This window comes from Pipra filicauda, unplaced genomic scaffold, assembly GCF_003945595.2.
Source record: "Pipra filicauda isolate LSUMZ 115617 unplaced genomic scaffold, ASM394559v2 scaffold9_size5747161_pilon, whole genome shotgun sequence".
Lineage (NCBI taxonomy): Eukaryota > Metazoa > Chordata > Aves > Passeriformes > Pipridae > Pipra > Pipra filicauda.
The window spans coordinates 919,344-937,179 of NW_024105198.1; the positions used below are offsets into that span (position 1 = coordinate 919,344).

Consider the following 17,836-nt stretch of genomic DNA (forward strand, 5'->3'; position numbering starts at 1 on the left):
GACAGCCAGGAGGGGACTCATCTGCATGCTTGATGATGATTGATGCCAGCCTGGGACAGTGGGGCTGGGATGGTGGGGCTGGCTCCTGCGTCACAACGTGTGCAAGGCCAGAGGTGTTCAGGAGGTGGGGCTCCACTGGTGCTTCCCCCAGACCCTGTGTGACAAGCCTGGACAAGCCCGGACAAGGCCCTGGTGGCCAGAGCTTTAATGCCATGGGAAACCTGGGGAGCAGGCAAGGAGCAGCGAGGCCTTGGGGGAACTGCCAGGCTTGCCCAGGGCCCCAGGGTAACACAGTGGCTTGCGGTCTGAGCTGGTAGAGGCAGGACACAGGAACAACCACAAAACCACGGATGAAAGGCAAAGAGGAAATTTATTTTCATTATCTCGAGGACTGGAGGATCCCCCAAGCAGCACCTGGGCAGAGGCAGACAAGCAGGGATGCAGGTACTGTGGAGCTTGGCCTGTGCTGGAGAATCACTGAACCTGCTGTTTTTGCCTGTTTATCAAGGATTTGTGCAGTCCTGGTTTACCACTGTGATCTGATCTTTCCCATAGCAGGGCAGGAATCTCAAGCATGTTAAATAAGGTGCCACTAAGTCTATCACAAGCCTGTGTTATCTAAACACAGAAGTTCTACTTGCCAAACACACAAGGCTAAACATCTAAGAGTATGGTATATATGTTTTTCTACACCCAGATGCAAGTCACTTGAACATGTTTACAATACTCTTCAGGTGTCTTCCATTATTTTTCCACTCTTGGTCTCCCTGGCACTCCTCATCCCCCATGTCCCCATTAGTTTGCCAGTGGCCCCTGCCTGCTTGCCAGGACACGTCTCTGGGTGTGCTTGTGGGCACCAGTGCACCACCAGTGCCCCCAGTGCAGCCCCCAGGGCACCCAGCACACCGTGCTCCCCCAGCACCTGCAGTGCAGTGCAGCCCCTGTGTCATGGGGGGCTGAGTGTGGCCATGGCAGGAAGCAAAACCAGGGGCAGCTGGGGGAGGCATGGCAGGAGCAGGGAGCAGGGCCTGCAGAGCAGTGAGGTTTGGGCAGCAAAGCTGTGCAGCGTGGGGGGTGCAGGAGCGTGTCACACTCTCCCATAGCTGTTCTTGTAGGGGCTATGCTCGCCGGGGGCAGGTGAGGCCGAAGGCATCACAGATGGTGGGGGGTTGCTGCTCTCCCAGAGGGGCTCGTAGCTGTCCTTGGGTGGCAGCTCACTCACATAGCAGATGTTCTCGCTGTAGTTGGGCTTGAAGCTCTCCACAACATCCTTGGGGACTCCAGCCCATTCCTGCAGGGAGCAGAGCAGAGTGAGAGGAGCCACCACCCAGCCCAGCCCCAACCCCGCGGTGCAGGGCGAGCCCAGGGCAGGGCCGTCTGCATCTGCCTTACCTGGAAGTTGCCATTGTGGGTGATGAAGAGCTCATCAAAATTCTTGCTGGGGTTGGGAATTCGGGGCATTAGGATGACCCATACCCTGTGTGGGAGAGGTTTGTCAGAGGGGAAGAGCCCCAGTGCTGCTGTCTCCCCCACCAGCTCCCCACACTCACCTTTCCATGCGCACCAGCAGGATGACAAGGACCAGCAAGATCAGGCAGGAGGCAATGGGGATCAAGACCGTGTGGATCCAGAGCCAGTGGACTGTGCCTGGAAAGAACCAAGGTGACACTGATGCCCAGACAGTACATGGCCATGGCAGTGGGTGGCCATGGCATTGTTCTGGGAGCAGAGGATGGAGAAGGGGCCCATCTCCAAGCCCTGCCACGCTACCACCAAAACTGGCTGGTGACCCTGTCCTGGCCCAGCAGTGCCAGGGCAGCCCTCCAGTGCTAAGAAACCCCTGGCAAAAGTCAGCAGGTCCCACTGCTGGGGTGTGTTTGGCTTCCAGAAGTACAAAGCAGCAGAGGCTGATGCTGCTGCCTGCACTCCAGGTGCCCAGACGGGTCTTGCCCCTACAGCTGCCACCTCAGGCCAGCTCTCTACTTGCTTGGCCATCCCTCACCTGCTGAGCCCTGCCATGCTCCAGTCCATCCCATCCCATCCCACTACAGTCCCCAGGACCTACCCTTGCTGGTGGAGTTGCTGCCCCAGACCACGGGAACGCTCCACTCGCTCCAGAGCTGGGTCCTGCCGCAGTATTTGTTGACCTTGCTGCGCACATAGAAGGTGTAGAACTTCTTGTAGTCCACGCTGGGTAAGGAGAAGACATCTCCATTCACCGAGATCTCCTGCAGAGACATGAGCCATGGCTGTGGGCTGGGACTGCCATGGAGGCTGGTGCACAGCTCCTCCCTAGGCACAGCCACAAGGGTGCTGTGCCCAGGGGCTCTCACCATCCAGTCGGTGTCCTTGTTGCTCTTGTACTTCACAGCGTGCTCCAGGCACTTGGCTTTGGGGTATGTGGTGGCCCAGGTCAGCTGCAGCTGGTTGTTGCTCATGTTGTGGATGGTCAGGTTGACGGGCGCATCTGGTTTCACTGCAGGTGAATGCCTGGTGAGTGCTGGCCCCATGGCCCCATGGCCCTGCTGCCAGCTGGGACCTGATGGGTCAGCCCTGGGGGACCAATCTGTACCCAGGTCCTGCAGCTCCATGCGCTTGCTGATCTCCAGGGTGCTGCCGCCCATGCTGGCTTTGAGAAGGACGTGGAAAGGCTGGAACTGGATGATCTCGTTCTGGTTGAAGTAGCAGCCGACTCTGATGTCCTGGTCCTGCCAGTAATGCTTGCACTCCACCTTGTTGGATGTGTTCCTGTACCTGTGCCACAGGGAGTTACCGGGGCTCCCCAAGGCCTCACATGCCCCAGCCCTCCTGGGGACCCCTCTCCCCAGCACATCCCATCCTGCTTGCCCTGGAGACAGAGCCTGCCCCACCCTGGGCTTGTGGAGGAGGAACAGCCTGATGGGACCAGCGATGCTGGCAGTAGCCCCCCTGCACGGGGACCCACCGCTGGACACCAGGCTGTGGAGCAGGAACACCTACCAGTAGTAGAGGGAGTAGTTGGCCTTGAGTGTCTCTCTGCTCCCCCACGTGCAGTTCATGTACTCCTCGTTGAAAAGGACACACTTCACCTCTGCAAATGACAGACACTGCTGGGCATCGTGGTGGTGGGAGGCTGTGCCGGGGCCCAAGGGTGCACCGGGGAGACACGCCACATGCCAAGGTCCCTGCAATATCCCTATGAGCCTTTCTCCATCTTAGCCAAACAAGCCCATCTCTTTCTGGCATAGCTGTGTTGGTGACGCCTGGGCTGCCAGCAGCCCCACATCTTCCTCTAAAGGACTGCTGTCTCTCCCACATCTGTGCTGTTGGCTTTTCATGCTGTGGATGTGGTGTTTCACCCTGAGTCCTCCATCTACTCCCCTTAGTCACCCCACAGCTGCTGTTTGCAGCTCCTCGGTGTGGGGCAGGATACAAATCCCTCTCTGCCAATCCATTTTGTTTGTCCCATGAGAAAATCAGGGTGGGGTTTTTTTCAGTATTTATGCCTGGTGTCTCCATCCTGGCTAAATTCATCTCACTGTTACCCTTTTGGGTGCTTGCAGGTGCTCATGTGTCTCTGTGTCTGGGTGATCAAGGCTGTGCTGGGCTGCTTCCCACCACAGCCCCTCCACCACAGGCTGAGCCTCTGAGTCTCCATCTCTGCAGGAAACTCATGCTGGCTCCTCTGCCCCCTCCTTCTGCTGCACTGTGCCAGGCCTGGTTCTTACCCACGTAGCCACATCCTGGGCTGGCAGGAGGCTGCAGGGCCACAGCAGCAGTGCTGGTCCCATCAGTTATGACACCACAGTCTGCTCTGGTGCTCAGAAGCACATCTCGCTGTGGGATGAGCTGCTCTGATGGACTGAGACACCTCACAGAGCTCTCTCAAGTGCCAGCCCAGCTGCTGGCAGCTGAGAGCTGTCCTGCAGACTCACAGAAAATGAGAGGTTTTCCCCTAAAAACCAGGCAATGGGACACCTGGTCCCACTCAAGGTCCAAACTCACCAGCCAGAACTGCAGGAGCAGGAAAAAGCCAGAGCCAGGCTTTTCTGAGCTGTAGTGTAACACAATGCAGCAAACGGGCTGCGCTCTGGCTGTTTCCACACATGAAGGACACCTTCCCAGCAGCCCAGGAGGTCCAGGGATACAGAGGGGCTGTGTTTCCACAGAAAGCTGTTGTTTTGCTGACAGCCAGCCAAGAGGTGGATTTTTTCCCAGAAAACAATGGCTGGGATGAGGGTGCCAGGTGGAAAGAGAAGCTGCTGTCTCCCTTCCTGTGCATCTCCTTCCTGTGCACAGCACTGCTGATGTGACCAGGATGGAAAGGGCAGATCCACTAGGCCGCCAGCCTGGCCAGCACCCATGGATAGCATGGGCCTGCCAGTAGAGTAATGGGGCCAGGAGCGCTGCAGGACTAGTAGCCATGGGGCTGGTGGTGTCAGCAACGCTCCATCGCTGGGGTGGGAGCAAGGACACCCAATGGGGCTCCCTGGCACAGCCTGTCTCTCCTGGCAGCCCCTTTGCAAGGGGCCATGTAGGTGCCGGGGGTCCTGGGGCACACTGGGGGGTCACAGGGTCTCTGGCGCACCCCCCAACAGCGCGCCAGCCCACACAGCCCCACATCCTGCCCTCCTCGCCCGCCATCACTGGCTCCATCCCCACCCACAGTGGGGATCTGCGGCCTCCCACCTCCCCATGGGCCCAAGTGCCCCCTTACCTGGCTGGCTGTGGGCAGCAGCAGGGCAGGGGTCCGGCCCACAGAGGAGGAGGACAGGCACCAGGAAGGTGGCAAGAGCTGCCATGGTGGGGTGGGGCTGGCCATGGGGCGCATGCGAACAGCCCCGTGCAGGGCTGTGGCTTCCGCCCCTGCTTCCTGCCCCACGCACCGCCTGCACCGAGGGGCCCACCCCATGTGCTGCTCCAGGGCCACTCTGATGGGGACCACAGCTCACCCCAGGGGGGGCCCATGGCTCATCCCACTTGGACCCCACGGCTCATACCACTGGGACCCCACGGCTCACCCCAGTGGGACCCCACAGCTCATCCCACTGGGACCCCATGGCTCACCCCAGTGGGATCCCACAGATCCCACTGCAACCCCATGGCCCATCCCTTTGGGACCTCATGGCTCACCCCAGTGGGATCCCACAGATCCCACTGGAACCAGACAGCCCATTCCTCTGGGATTCCCGTTTCCTCCTGCCATGTCCCCGTGGCTCGCTCCGCCTTGCCACAGGGATCACCCCACGGGGCTGTCCCCAAGAGCGGGACAGCTGTGGGGACCCCAATCTGCAGCCCGGCCGGCTTCCTGGGAACCGGGCGGCATCGGGGCAGTCCCGGCGGGGCTGTGTGTGTGTGACAGCACCGCCGGTGTCCCGGGGGCCGGGGACGATGCAGCGGTGGCCGCAGGGGGGTGTCTGTGGCCGGGGTTGTCCCGGTGTCGGGGCCGCCGTGGAAGGTGGGGGGTGTTGTTGGTCACGGGCCCTTCGGGCCGCCTCGTCCTTCTTCGGCACTTTCCGGCACCGCTCGGGACTCTCCGTCGACCCCGAGTCCGGCTTCGGGCCTCTCCGGCAGCGCTCGGAAATCTCCGTTCTCTCGGCTTCGCTTCGGGTCTCTCCGTCTGCGCTCGGACCTTTTCGTGTTTACTCGGCCCGGCCTCGGCGACACTCGGGTCTCTCCGGTGACACTCGGGACTGTCCGTTCTCTCTCGGCCCAGCTTCGGGTCTCTCCGGCGTCACTCGGGTCTCTCCGTCAGCACTCGTGCCTCTCCGGCGGCGCTCGGGACTGCCCGTCCTCCCTCAGCGCATCTTCGGCGGCTCTCGGGCCGTGCCGTCGGTCCCCGCCGTGCCCGGCGCAGCGCGCAGCGCGCAGGCGCGGGCGGCCCCGGCGGCCCTTGTTGTGGCCCGGCCGCCCCCGCCCGGCCATGGCGGCCTTCGGCGTCCTCAGCTACGAGCACCGCCCGCTCAAGCGCCCGCGCCTCGGCCCGCCCGACGTGTACCCGCAGGACCCCAAGCAGAAGGAGGTGAGGGAGCCTTGGGGGGGACGCAGGGTGCGGGACCGCCGCGCTGCGACCGGACCTGGGGAGGCGGCGGGGCGGCAGGGCGGGGGTCGGGAGCGGGGCCCGTCCCGCCGGGCCCGCGGGATGGGGGGCGCTGGGCGGGCCGGGGGGGCCGCTGTCCCGGTGTCCCGCACTGCCCTGGGAGGGGCGGGGCAGGGCGGCGGGGGCCGGGGGAGCAGCCGAGCCTGGCCTCGCTCGGCCCCGCTCTGGGGACGGAGGCGGCGGCGGTGGGCCCCGCTGACCGTCCTTCCCCCCCGCAGGATGAGCTGACTGCGCTGAATGTCAAGCAAGGCTTCAATAACCAGCCGGCGGTCTCCGGGGACGAGCACGGCAGTGCCAAAAATGTCAATTTCAACCCGGCGAAGGTGAGACGGGGCCTTTAGCAGGGTGGGCTGCGGGATCCTGGACAGCCCTGGGTCTTATTCCCTTCTCTGTGCCGAGAGCCAGGAGACCTTTTCCTTTAGAATGAGTAGTTTTAGGACCTGACCCTCTCTTTCTTTGCAGTCCAAGTTCTGCATTCTTTTAGAACTGTCTCCCACCTCTGCAAGAGAGTTCCTACCTTACCCTGTACATCTTAGGAGCAGGTCTGTATCTGCAGTCTCAGTAAAACCAGCATCTGGGACTCCCCATACTCTGCAGTTAAAGCAGAAGGCTACGATCCCAGGAGAGGGAAAGTTCTTACTGGTTTGGTTACATCGTGTTCACGGTAAAAGAGAAGTAAGATTTCTTGAAACATCTGGCAGTTCAAACAGGGGAGTTACATAACGGGCTTCAACTCCATTTTTCCAGTCTCTGAAATCAAGATGTTGACTTCCTGGCCTCCCCAACAGAAGGACTAGTAATGACCTGGGTTGGAAGGCAATCAATGAGCACAGGATATTTGTTTTTCTTGGCTGACTTCTGTCTGAGAAGCGCCTTCTGTCTGGTTTGATAGGTATTTATGAAGTGCTGTGTCCATCTCCAGTCCCTGCTTGGTTATTGTATGAGTTGTCTGGAAGCATTCATCTCTGCAAGCATAGCAAAGGAATTTACTGGCAGTTTTTTTGTGTTTCAAAAGTCGATACTTCTGGTAGGAGTGATAAATAAGATTTTTAAGCACACAGAAAACAGATCTTTGAGTCGTGAAATGTAATTAATCCTTTTTTTCTCTTCCAGATCAGCTCGAATTTCAGCAGTATTATTGCAGAAAAGCTGCGGTGCAACACACTGCCTGACACAGGGAGGCGGAAACCCCAGGTGAACCAGAAGGATAACTTTTGGCTGGTGACAGCACGTTCTCAGAGTGCCATAAACAACTGGTTCACAGACCTGGCTGGAACTAAGCCCCTCACTCATCTTGCTAAGAAGGTATGCTACAGGAGAGGTGTCCTGGCAGGGCAGAGAATTTAATTTGGGCTTGTTTCTGAAGTGTTTCTGAAGGTTTTTACTGTTTGGAGAAGTTTCTTATCTGTACATCTCGTGTAGTTTTCAGCTTGAAGAGTGGATCCAGGATTTGTAGAGCCCTGACTGTAGTCATCCCCACTCAGAGAACTGGTCCCTTGTCTGTTGTTTGGAGGTGTGTCCAGCTTTGCCTTTTGGCTTATAGGACATGACTGATTTATTTTAAGGTTCAGACGTGTTTTGGAAGAGCTGCCACTGTTGCCTTTGCTCTGTTGTTTAGATTAGGACATTTCTGTTGTGGAGGGTTTCTCAGGTTGTCAAAAACCATAGTGAGAACTACTGAAAATAATCAGCTAAGTGACTTCCCAGACTTCTGTTGCAGTGATTTGTTTCTGGTTTTAAGCTGAGGAGAGGATATGTGCGAGTGATAGCACATATCCTCTCCTCAGCTTAAAACCAGGTCTCAGCCAGGCTACAGCATTTCTGTGCCCTGGGCTCTAGGGGTAGATATTTCCCTTGTAGCCTTGAATTCTGTAGAGTATGAAAAAAGGGTCTCCCTGCATTTTATCAGGCCCAACAGCCAGGGGAGAGAGCTCTCTCTCAGGGGAGGCACATAAACAAGGAACTTGGGAATCTGGTACGCCTTGTGGAAAAACAGAACTCCCAGTTGTGAAATGGTAGTGGAGCACATAGTTTAGAAGATGGAATTTGTCTGTTCCTTGAGGTCCTGAGTCATTCTTGAGAGGAAATAAAGTAATCAGACTTTCCTGCAATCTGTCTCTTTATGAACTTAGTCCTTGTGTCTTTCTTTGGCTGTTTGCTGCCAGTTTCCTGAGGTCATTGTGAAAGCTTGAACCTTTCAAGGCTTTCCCCAGTTTTTCTGCAATGGGCTCCATCAGTTGCTGTGGATTTAGATGGGAAGGCAGCGACTGTCAGTAGCCAAGTAGTCTGTGCCTTTATGTCTTGGAGGAATCAGAGTAATTGGGAAGAACGCGAGAAGCATAGCAGGTAAATAATTGAATTGTCAGTAGTTCAGGGACTTAAAGGTATCTACCAATGGGCCTATTCTTTGGGAATTTGTTTCATTCCTTATGTGTGCTCTCCAGAGTATTGTGTGGAACTGAGCCCCACAGCTGTACTTTTTCCTGTGATGTGTTGTTGCTTCCTGGTTTATAGATCTGCACTCTGATGATTTCACCGGTATCCTCCTGTGTTGGATCTTGAATTTTGAATCTTGGATTAATGAATTCCTTCCTACTATGTTACTCAATTCTCTGTTTCTCACAGTCTCCTGTGGGGTATTCATGATATTACAAAACTTTTATAACCACTGTGCTTTGTTTACAAAGTGAAGAGTCCTGTCTTCAGTCTGTACAGCAGATACTCTGTTTCTGACTCAGTCCTTAGTCTGTATCTTTTGTAGTTGTTTAGATGCTGTCTGGAGGATGGCCTCCAAGATGTTTGCAGCATTCAGGGAATGGATTTACAGTCATGTAATTATGTTTTCTCTCTTCTTTCAATTTGTTTTGCTTTTCTTTATACTGAAACGCAGCTCTGGTACTGGTGCCTTCTGACCAGAGGTGAATTTTTGCAGTAGGCTTTTTGAGATACAGAGCAACACAGTAGCCTCTTACCTTTTTACCTTTTTCGCAGCTTGCAGCACCTGCAGCAGATGTAGCTGCTTTGGAATAGTTCCCATCCAAGTCCTTGGCTCATTTCTCCCTCTCCATCCTGTTATAGGTGCCCATCTTTAGCAAGAAGGAAGAAGTCTTTGGTTATTTGGCAAAATACACCGTTCCAGTAATGAGAGCAGCATGGCTTATCAAAATGACTTGTGCCTATTATGCTGCCATCACGGAAACCAAGGTGAAAAAGCGTCATGTCATTGATCCCTTCATTGGTAAGCAGTTTGTGTGAAGCACTGGTTTTGTCCATCACAGGTGTTTCCTTCTCAGCCTGCTCTTGATTAGGAAGAGGTAGCCTGAAAATCCATATAAACTTGTTTCCTGCTGATAAGTCCTTGTGTGCTTATGTGCATAACTGAAACAGGCCCACCTGTGAGGGTACACTGTTGAAAAATAAGTCTTAGCAGCCACAAACACTTCCTGAGAACCTGCCTCTGCTTTCTCCCAGTTAAATTCTGAGCTCCTTTGCAGTATAACCTATTTTTTTCTTACCTTACAAAGACTGTAAATGTTACAATTCAGAAACAACTGATTAGCTACTTTCCAAGTGAGTAGGTTTCCCAGAGAATTTTGGTCTGTTACTCCCTGTCTGTGTTTCCAATTTCATTAAGCATTACTGGATCGAGCATCCTTTACATCCTGGCCTGCTCCAGATTGCTGCAGTCTAGGAGATCTCCCCTGACTGTGTTCTGGTTTCTATGGCTGGGACTACACAACCTGATCACACACCTTTGAAAATCAGTATTAGCAACCAAAGTCCATGGATTACTTTTTTTCCCCCCCTATGCCTTCTTATTTATCTCTGGTATAAAAATTACACAGGCTTATTAACTCTGTGTCTGGAGGTTGATTGATTTGTTACACATATTTATTCCATTTGCTTTCCTGTTCCTTTGGGTTATGTCCCTACTGCTGACACTCTAAGTGTTGTTTGTTTCATGTTCTTGCATATTTTGCCCTGTTTTTCCATCTGCATTGTCCCAGAGGAGTGTAATTATGCTTTCACTTTAATTGACTTTGTCTCTTACACACTTAAGTTTTGGTAAAAACAATTCTTTTTTAAAAACTGTTGATTGTGACTTTACACTGATAGCTGGAAGAGACTAAGAACAAGTTCAGACTTGAAGTGTTTCCAGTGTTTCTGCTGTCTGTCAGATTGTTGAGGATGCTGAGCTAGACTGGCCTAACACTGCTCTCTGCTAGAAAGTCTTTTCTCTCTGCCTGCTGATTCTCAACAACTGCAGTTGAGGAATCTTTCTTCCCAACTTTTCCAGTACAAAGTAACCCTGCCCCACAGACTCAGAAGTTTTCCCCTTGTTCTCTGTTTCTGTGGATGTCTCTTCCTCCCTCACACCTCCATGGCACAAACAAAGCTAATATTGTGGCCCTCATTTTTCTTTCTTTGCCTTTCTGTCCGTTTCAAACAACAGGAACATTTTTGGGTTTCCACCTGTGCACCACCTGATTCTTTCCTGCCCCTGTTTACCACGGTGCTCACTGGTAACCTGTTTGTTTCCTCTTCAGAATGGACACAGATCATCACCAAATACCTGTCAGAGCAGCTGCAGAAAATTGCAGAGTTCTACAGACAGCTCCCTGGGCAAGGCTGTGGTTCACCATCAGGACCAATGCCCCAAGAGGTGGAACAGGCTTTGAAGCAGTGGGACTACAACGAGAAACTGGCTATGTTCATGTTCCAGGTGAGGGACCTGGGGGGCTGCTGGGTGTGTGTGTAGCAGGGGAGGGCTCGGGAGTGGATGTCAGGTGATTTATTTCTGCAGAATATTCTCTTTCTGTGAATAGACCATTAGGACTAAATGCAGTTTTGAGCTCAATATTAGAACAGGGGTACTACAGAACTGTGTGAACTTGCAGAGTTTTGTCCACTGTTGGAAAGCAAGCTGCTGCTGTTCTGCCTTACCTTAGTGAGTGTTACTTCAACTTGTGTTCATGTGCTCTGCTTTTATCCGTGTGCAGGATGGAATGCTGGACCGGCATGAATTCCTGACGTGGGTCCTTGAGTGTTTTGAGAAGATACGGTCAGGAGAGGATGAATTTCTGAAAATGCTCCTACCTTTGCTGCTGAGGGTGAGAAATATGAGCCCAACTTGCTTTAGAAGAGTGCTGACTTCTGCTGTTGTCGATCCCCTTCCGTTTGCCTAAGGGGATGATGAGCTATTTTGCACCAAGAACACCAGGGAGTGTCCCTGTGAGCATCCTTCTTAGCTCATGCAAGGATATCTTTTTAGTCCTGTTGTCTTCTGTTTTTTCTCTCCTTTACCCTGATTCCCTGCACTGGATTTGGTAATCCCTGCCCCCATGTCACAGCTGTGATAGTTGTACTCATGCACCAGTACATGGAAGGTGCTTTTCTTTGTTTCTTTGGCAACAGATTCTGGGCAAACCTTTGAAGCCCTGGGAAGGCTGGGTGTGGGTACATTTTTATACATGAAGTCATTGCCATAGAGCATTTCAAGGTTTTTTCTGATGCTTAGTAGCCAGTGGGTGATCCATGATGCTAAGGAGCTCTGTAAAAAGGCACTGCCTTGAAGAGGCAGTGCCACACAGTGCAGTACTTTGGGAAGGTCGAGAGTTTCTCCTGTACTGCTTGTGACAAGGCTGTTTTCCCCTCTCCCCGTGTTCCCTGCAGTACTCGGGGGAGTTTGTGCAGTCTGCCTACCTGTCCAGACGTCTGGCCTACTTCTGCACCCGCAGGCTGGCTATGCAGCTGGATGGTGCTGGTGGGCACCCACCACACATCCTGTCTGCCCAGACAGGGAATGCGCTTCCTGCAACTCCCACCCCTCAGCCAGCTGCAGGGAATCCTCCTCCCAGCCCTTTCAGCGACCTGCTGCTGTGCCCCCAGCACCGGCCAGTGGTGTATGGGCTCAGCTGCATCCTGCAGGTAGGTTTAAGTAATGGTGATTGTGGGGTCAACAGGGACAATTTACATTGTGTGCCATCACAGAAAAATCATTACAGTCTGAGTCAGCAGCTTCCATGATTGTCGTGGCTGATGTGTTTAAAGAGCTTTTGTGCCAGACATCAGTGCTGTAGCAGTGCCCTTGACTGACTTGCATAAGAAAAATGGGTTGGAATAGAGCCTTTTGCTCTACTCACAGGTGCCTCTCATGGCTGGAAGGCTTTACAAAAGAAGGGATGAGAAAGAGGCTTATTTCATCTTGAGTATGTCAATAGCAGGTTGTCATTTAGGAAAGGAAATGATGCCAGAAATGAAAGTGCTTTGTAATTTTGTCAGCTCTTAAAAGCAAACGTCTCCTCGTCAGAAAAAAAGTTCCCACAGAACAAAAAAAAACCCCACAACCAAACAATCAGCACACACCAAAAAAAAACCCCTCCCACTTCATGGAAGAATTTAATGGTTTAGGAGTAGCAGCAGGCTGTGAAAAGGAACTACTCTTAATTCATAATCTTTATACTCGAGATTGATTAAACCTTACATTGCAATGAAAAGGCAAGGTTGCCAAAGCCTTATTGATAGGTTTTTGAAGGGCAGGTGCTTTTGTGACGCTGTGGGATTCAGTCCTTACTGTCCTTGTGTCAGAAAGAGATAGATGAGTTCTGTTCAGTGTGTGTATTCATTCATGATTGTGTTTTTCTCCTTCAAGAGGAGAGTGACTAGGTCAGGTGGGTCCATGCAGAAGGAGTGGAGTTGGTTTCTTCCAGGGGAGAAAAGAAGCTCGTTAAAGCAGAGGAGGTCCCAGAGAGTGCAGGATGGAGCAGGAGTTGGAGAGGAAGAGAGCACAAAGCTTGGGAACCTGCTGCTCAAGAGAGAAACTTGAGATGAAGGAGCCCTGACAGGATCAAGAAGCAGCCAGCCAACTCTCAAACAGGGTAGAAAGAAAATTCCTATAGTACGGTTGGCTAGAAGTAAGGATTTTTCTGCAAGGATTAGAGAGCAGTGTGGGTTTATAAATAACCCCTTTGCATTCCTTTTAAGTCTGTCTGGGTCACTTTCTGTTAAAGAAGTTGAGAGGGTTCTTTTTTCTATTTTCTATGTGATAAAACATGTCTTTTTAATATAAAAATCCTCTATTTGGGGAGCTTACTTTAGTGGAATGTCTGAGCATATATACCTCTAAAGTTTGACTGATTTGGGTTTGAACACAACCTGCTTAAAAATTGACATTGGTTAATGATGATCTGATCTTTAGTAAGTGTCAGAAGAGCTCTTCTGATAGATCTACAGATATTCTGATCTGCTGATGGTAGATAAGGCTAAGGCAGAATAAGATCCAGTGGTTGGAAGTTTGAGCTGGGTGAAGTCAGGCTGGAAAGAGATGCATTTCTAACACTGTGCATAATTGACCTTTGCTCAGATCATCTCAAGATATGGCAGATTCTTTGGTTTGAGTGTTTAAAACAACCTTGGTTGTCTGTCTTTAATGTCTGTCTCCTTGTGAGCCAGAAACTGTAGGGGAGTATTGTAGGAATGGTTCAGTGAAGTTTTGTCTGTATTTTTGTGAGTGTACGAGATCATAAAAGAATGAGAATGCATATAACATGGTATTGTTATTTTAATAATCCCTATAATCACATTTGTGATTATTAAACAGTATGGTATAATTAGTTTGTGTCTGTTACCTCATATTTCTTCTCATTCTTTACTCTTTTTGAGGGCTCTAAGTCCCTCATGTAAATGCTGCTCCTGGACCATGAGGGTTGGATTGTGCATTGACTGTGTGAGTTGTAGAAAATAAGTTCTGTTTGGAAGCAGTGGAGAGCTCTGCAGCATGTTGCTGCTTTTGGATATTGTGGAACTCTGGTCTTTGCTTCCTAAGCATACCTAGGGCAAGAAACTCAGTGCAGCAAAAAATTCTAGTTTACTCCTTTCTACTCTAGTATAGTCCAAAGACTCTTTCAGAGCTCAGAACAAAAAAAACCCCACCCAAATAGTAAATATTTTGTATACAGGATGATGAATGCCTGGGCAATAGGGTAAAGTAGTGGTTAGTTCTGTAGAAAGTTGTGTAACTTAATTGTTTTGACCTTGATTTGCTCAATGATACTTACCTTTCTATCTGTTGCAGAGTATAATTCTGTGTTGCCCGAGTGCCCTTGTGTGGCATTACTCCTTAACTGATAGCAGGATAAAAACTGGCTCTCCACTGGACCACTTGCCTATAGCCCCATCCAACTTGCCCATGCCAGGAGGGAATTCAGCCTTTACACAGCAGGTGAGCAGCCTTCAGCAAAGGGAGCTCTTGTGGATAGCTATGTCTTAGCTCTTTCAGAGTTTTCTTTTCATGTTGTGTGATAAGCAGAGCTGGAGGTGCTGTCTCACTCCCCAGGAATTAACTGCTCCCATTCTGCTATAAGCAAGACAGTGATGTCCTTGGAAGATGGGCACAATCTAACCTTAAGTAGAGTTACTGTCATGCTCTCTGTTTTCTGATAATTTTGTTCACAGGACTTCTAAGGCATCCTTATGTTTGTTTACACAAGTCCATTGCTTTTAGGTTCGGGCAAAGCTGCGTGAGATCGAGCAGCAGATAAAGGAACGTGGCCAGGCTGTGGAGGTTCGCTGGTCGTTTGACAAGTGCCAGGAAACCACAGCAGGTAACTTGCTGTAGGATAAAGTTTCTCTTCCCCTGCTCCATGTGTAACCCTGACAAACTTCCAGTCTGGCTGTTCTCTTTGATTTTTCTTATTTGCTACTCTTCGTGTTTACTGCCGGGGGGGGAAGAAATGGCTGTTGTTTTTTTTTCCAGGGCAAAATCTTACATGGGTCTATTTCTTCAGGTATAGGGGGAATTTCTGTTACTGGAAGCTAGAAATGTGTGTACCAGAGAACTGTACTCTTGTACACATGCTATATCCCAATGTTTTCCCCTAAAATCTGCAGCTGGCTGCAGTGAGTCAGGATGCTAAAATAGGTGGACCCTTGCCTAGCTGGTTCAGCTTTCCTTGGGCAATAAGCTCACAGAAACTTCTGATAGAACCATAGAATGGCCTGGGTTAGAAAAGACCTTAAAGATCATCTAGTCCCAACCCCACTGCTATGAGCAGGGACACCTTCCACCAGACCAGGTTGCTCAGGACCCCATCCTGCCTTGAACACTTACAGGGATGGTACCTGGTACCATTATGCATTTCTCTTCTCTGTTCTCTTCTAGGTTTCACTATTGGCCGTGTCTTGCACACTTTAGAAGTTCTGGACAGTCACAGCTTTGAAAGATCTGACTTCAGCAACTCTTTGGATTCCTTGTATAACAGGATATTTGGGCTGGGTCCAACTAAAGACAGTCATGAGGTGCCCTGGGACTTTGCTGCTGGGCCCTGGTCTTGGACGTGGCTATGTTCTTGTTTATATCCCACTGTTACTGTCCTGTGTCTGCAGAGAGCTGACTAGGTAGTGGCCTTTGGCCAAGAGATGTGATCTCCATTGAAAAGGATTTCATGCAGCCTTGTTAGGGAGGTACTAAAGTGAGAGGGGGGTCTGTGCTTTAGGAAGTCTACAAGAACAAATACGTGTAAGCCTGGGAGAATTCACACAGCTGAGAAGAGTCTCCTGATGAAAGACATCAGATTGATGATAAAGACTTGTTATGTGTCTGAGAGGAGTAAACTTGTCAAACTCTGAGCTGGCTACTGCTTCCTGGAAGTGTGGGAGCTCACAGTTCAGGTTCCTCTTAGCCTGGGAGGTGACGTATTTATGATGTGTAGGACCGTAGTGCAACCAGTACTGTATTGGTTCCTGGAAGTGGGCTCAGCACTGGCTGTTTGCACACTGTGTATAATGCTGTCAAGAAGCTGTGTTTCACTCAGTGCTGTGATTAGCACTTCATAGATGTGCTGCTAGAAGAGAGATGATTTCCTGAAGCAGAGTCAGTCTGGAGATTTTTAGGGGCTATGGTTCACCTCATGTTGCAAAACAGTCAGAGGAGGAGGGCTCTAGCTTGACATCCATCCTTTCTGTTAGGAAGAGGGGAATGCAGCAATCTTTAGGCTGTGCTTTATTAGAAGTAGACTCTCTGTTCTATCTGCTCCCCCCTCCTGTTTGGCTCAGGTTCTCACTGCAGTGCTTATATGTCAACAGATCTCCCCGGACGACGATGCAGTGGTGGCCTTGCTGTGCGAGTGGGCTGTCAGCTACAAACGCTCTGGACGCCACAGGGCCATGGTGGTGGCCAAACTCCTGGAGAAGCGCCAGGCAGAGATAGAGGCTGAAGTAGGTCCTTACTCCTGGAAGACTGTCAGCTGTAGGGGAGAGCAGAGGTTACCTAACTATGGTTACACGGAAAGGCAAAGGTTGATCAGTACAATGCCTCTTGTCACTGGTGCTGTTAGTGATGGCATTTGCTCCACCTAACCCAGTGTAGGTCATAAATGAGCCTGTGGGATGGTGCATATCACATTTCTTGGATACGTGTGAGGACAGCTGATTGCAGTGCAGAAGCACTGGCATACTTGGAGACTTTGAAGTAGCTTACAGAAACCTGTGTGGTGACTTGCCTATAAGTGCAAGATAAAAAAATTCTCTTTTTTTTTTGGAGTTTATGGATAGGAAGTTTCTCCACTGTGTCAGCAGCTGGTACTTTTTTCTGTTTCTGCAGAGATGTGGGGACTCCGAAGTCGTGGATGAGAAGGGCTCCATCTCCTCAGGCTCCCTCTCAGCAGCCAGTGCTCCTGTCTTTCAGGATGTCCTTATGCAGTTCCTTGACACTCAAGCTCCTATGCTAAGTATGTAATAAGAACTTGTGGTCTCCCAGTTTCTAGCTTTCCCTCTCCTGCAAACTTTGAATTTGTGTGCTGTTTGCTTGTGTGTAGGTCTTGGGTGTATCTAAATTCTCTCTCTGGCTTCCTTGCAATCCAGAGCTTACCTTGGAAAGAGAGGAAAAGCAAATTGCAGGGCCAGATGACAGAAAGATAATGCAAAAGCACTTCTGTTAACAGAGCATTGGCCAAGGATAGATGAGTATAGCTTAGTCAGGAATTACTTCAGGCTGAGAACTACAGGGTGGTTTTTAAGCAGTGACAAAGATCTGGAATAGCCTTTCAGGGGAAGTACTGCAAACAGATTAAGGGGAATAGGATGCAGCTCTGAATGATGCAGGCAACTGTTTGTACACCCAGGAGTAACACTTTTGAGGTTAAAGTCCTATGCCTCTGGGCTGTGACACTGGAGAGCATTTGACTTAACTGCTAATTTTTGAAACTGAGTTTTCTGATTTTAGTCCCTGCTGTAACCTCAGAATTGCCTACCAGTCACTGTGTTGAGATATCGGGAAACACTTTTCCACACCTTAGTTACTGGTGTTGCTCAGTGTTGCAGAAGAGCTCTGATAGCCCTGGCTGTCTGTGTTGTCTTTTTCAGCTGATCCTGGGAAGGAAAATGAGAAGGTGGAGTTCTTTAACCTGGTGCTGCTGTTCTGCGAGCTAATCCGACACGATGTCTTCTCTCACAACATCTACATGTGCACACTCATCTCCCGGGGTGATCTTGCCATGGATTCTCACGGGCCTCGCCCGCCCTCACCCTTCGATGACCCTGCTGAGGAGCATGACAGGAAGGAGGGGGAGGGGAACAGTGGCATCAAGCTGGAGGTGAGAGCACCATGGCCCTCCTGTACACATCTCTGTGTTTTGCTTGCCCGTTTTTACCAGCTTTGCAGCCTCCTTGCTATTACGTGCTGGAGGATGTACTAGTGACTCCTGCTCCTCCTTCCCCCAACCTGTTTCCTTAGCATTTCAGTTTAAGTGGCTGGAAAGA

General features: G+C 51.0%; 2 protein-coding genes across 4 annotated transcripts in view; one reads left to right on the top strand and one right to left on the bottom strand.

Moving 5' to 3' along the window:
• Window positions 1-357: 357 nt before the first annotated feature.
• IL2RG (interleukin 2 receptor subunit gamma) lies at window positions 358-5,484 on the bottom strand. Of its 2 annotated transcripts, none has more exons than XM_027721847.2 (8): window positions 4,697-5,484; window positions 2,980-3,070; window positions 2,573-2,754; window positions 2,334-2,476; window positions 2,066-2,228; window positions 1,551-1,647; window positions 1,393-1,477; window positions 358-1,291 (listed from the first exon to the last, which is right to left on the bottom strand). In XM_027721847.2, the coding sequence occupies exons 1-8, from the start codon at window positions 4,779-4,781 to the stop codon at window positions 1,088-1,090; spliced, it is 1,050 nt and encodes a 349-aa protein (XP_027577648.1). In that variant the 5' UTR covers window positions 4,782-5,484; the 3' UTR covers window positions 358-1,087. The 2 variants fall into 2 exon arrangements, with proteins under 2 accessions (XP_027577648.1, XP_027577646.1); XM_027721845.2 differs by lacking the exon at window positions 4,697-5,484 and adding an exon at window positions 3,985-4,652.
• Window positions 5,485-5,846: 362 nt separating this feature from the next.
• The window catches only part of MED12 (mediator complex subunit 12), a 34,793-nt gene continuing 22,803 nt past the window's right edge, over window positions 5,847-17,836 (top strand). The window contains exons 1-13 of one of the 2 annotated variants that reach the window (XM_027721896.2): window positions 5,847-6,001; window positions 6,298-6,402; window positions 7,193-7,384; window positions 9,158-9,317; window positions 10,627-10,802; window positions 11,080-11,190; window positions 11,753-12,007; window positions 14,154-14,300; window positions 14,583-14,682; window positions 15,240-15,376; window positions 16,163-16,294; window positions 16,680-16,806; window positions 17,441-17,670. In XM_027721896.2, coding sequence (XP_027577697.1) covers window positions 5,903-6,001; window positions 6,298-6,402; window positions 7,193-7,384; window positions 9,158-9,317; window positions 10,627-10,802; window positions 11,080-11,190; window positions 11,753-12,007; window positions 14,154-14,300; window positions 14,583-14,682; window positions 15,240-15,376; window positions 16,163-16,294; window positions 16,680-16,806; window positions 17,441-17,670 — 1,971 coding nt within the window. In that variant the 5' untranslated portion in view covers window positions 5,847-5,902. The remainder of the gene's footprint in view (window positions 6,002-6,297; window positions 6,403-7,192; window positions 7,385-9,157; window positions 9,318-10,626; window positions 10,803-11,079; window positions 11,191-11,752; window positions 12,008-14,153; window positions 14,301-14,582; window positions 14,683-15,239; window positions 15,377-16,162; window positions 16,295-16,679; window positions 16,807-17,440; window positions 17,671-17,836) is intronic. The other variant, XM_027721897.2, reaches the window with a different exon arrangement.

What these genes read in the sequence shown, in the direction of transcription:
- IL2RG (XM_027721845.2), bottom strand. Translation starts at nt 4,261, where the DNA reads ATGCACAGGAAGGGAGACAGCAGCTTCTCTTTCCACCTGGCACCCTCA. An exon ending in AACTACTCCCTCTACTACTG is followed by an intron (nt 2,755 to 2,979) that starts GTAGGTGTTCCT and finishes CCTGTGGCACAG; the next exon opens with GTACAGGAACACATCCAACA. An exon ending in CTGCTGGTGCGCATGGAAAG is followed by an intron (nt 1,478 to 1,550) that starts GTGAGTGTGGGG and finishes TCTCCCACACAG; the next exon opens with GGTATGGGTCATCCTAATGC.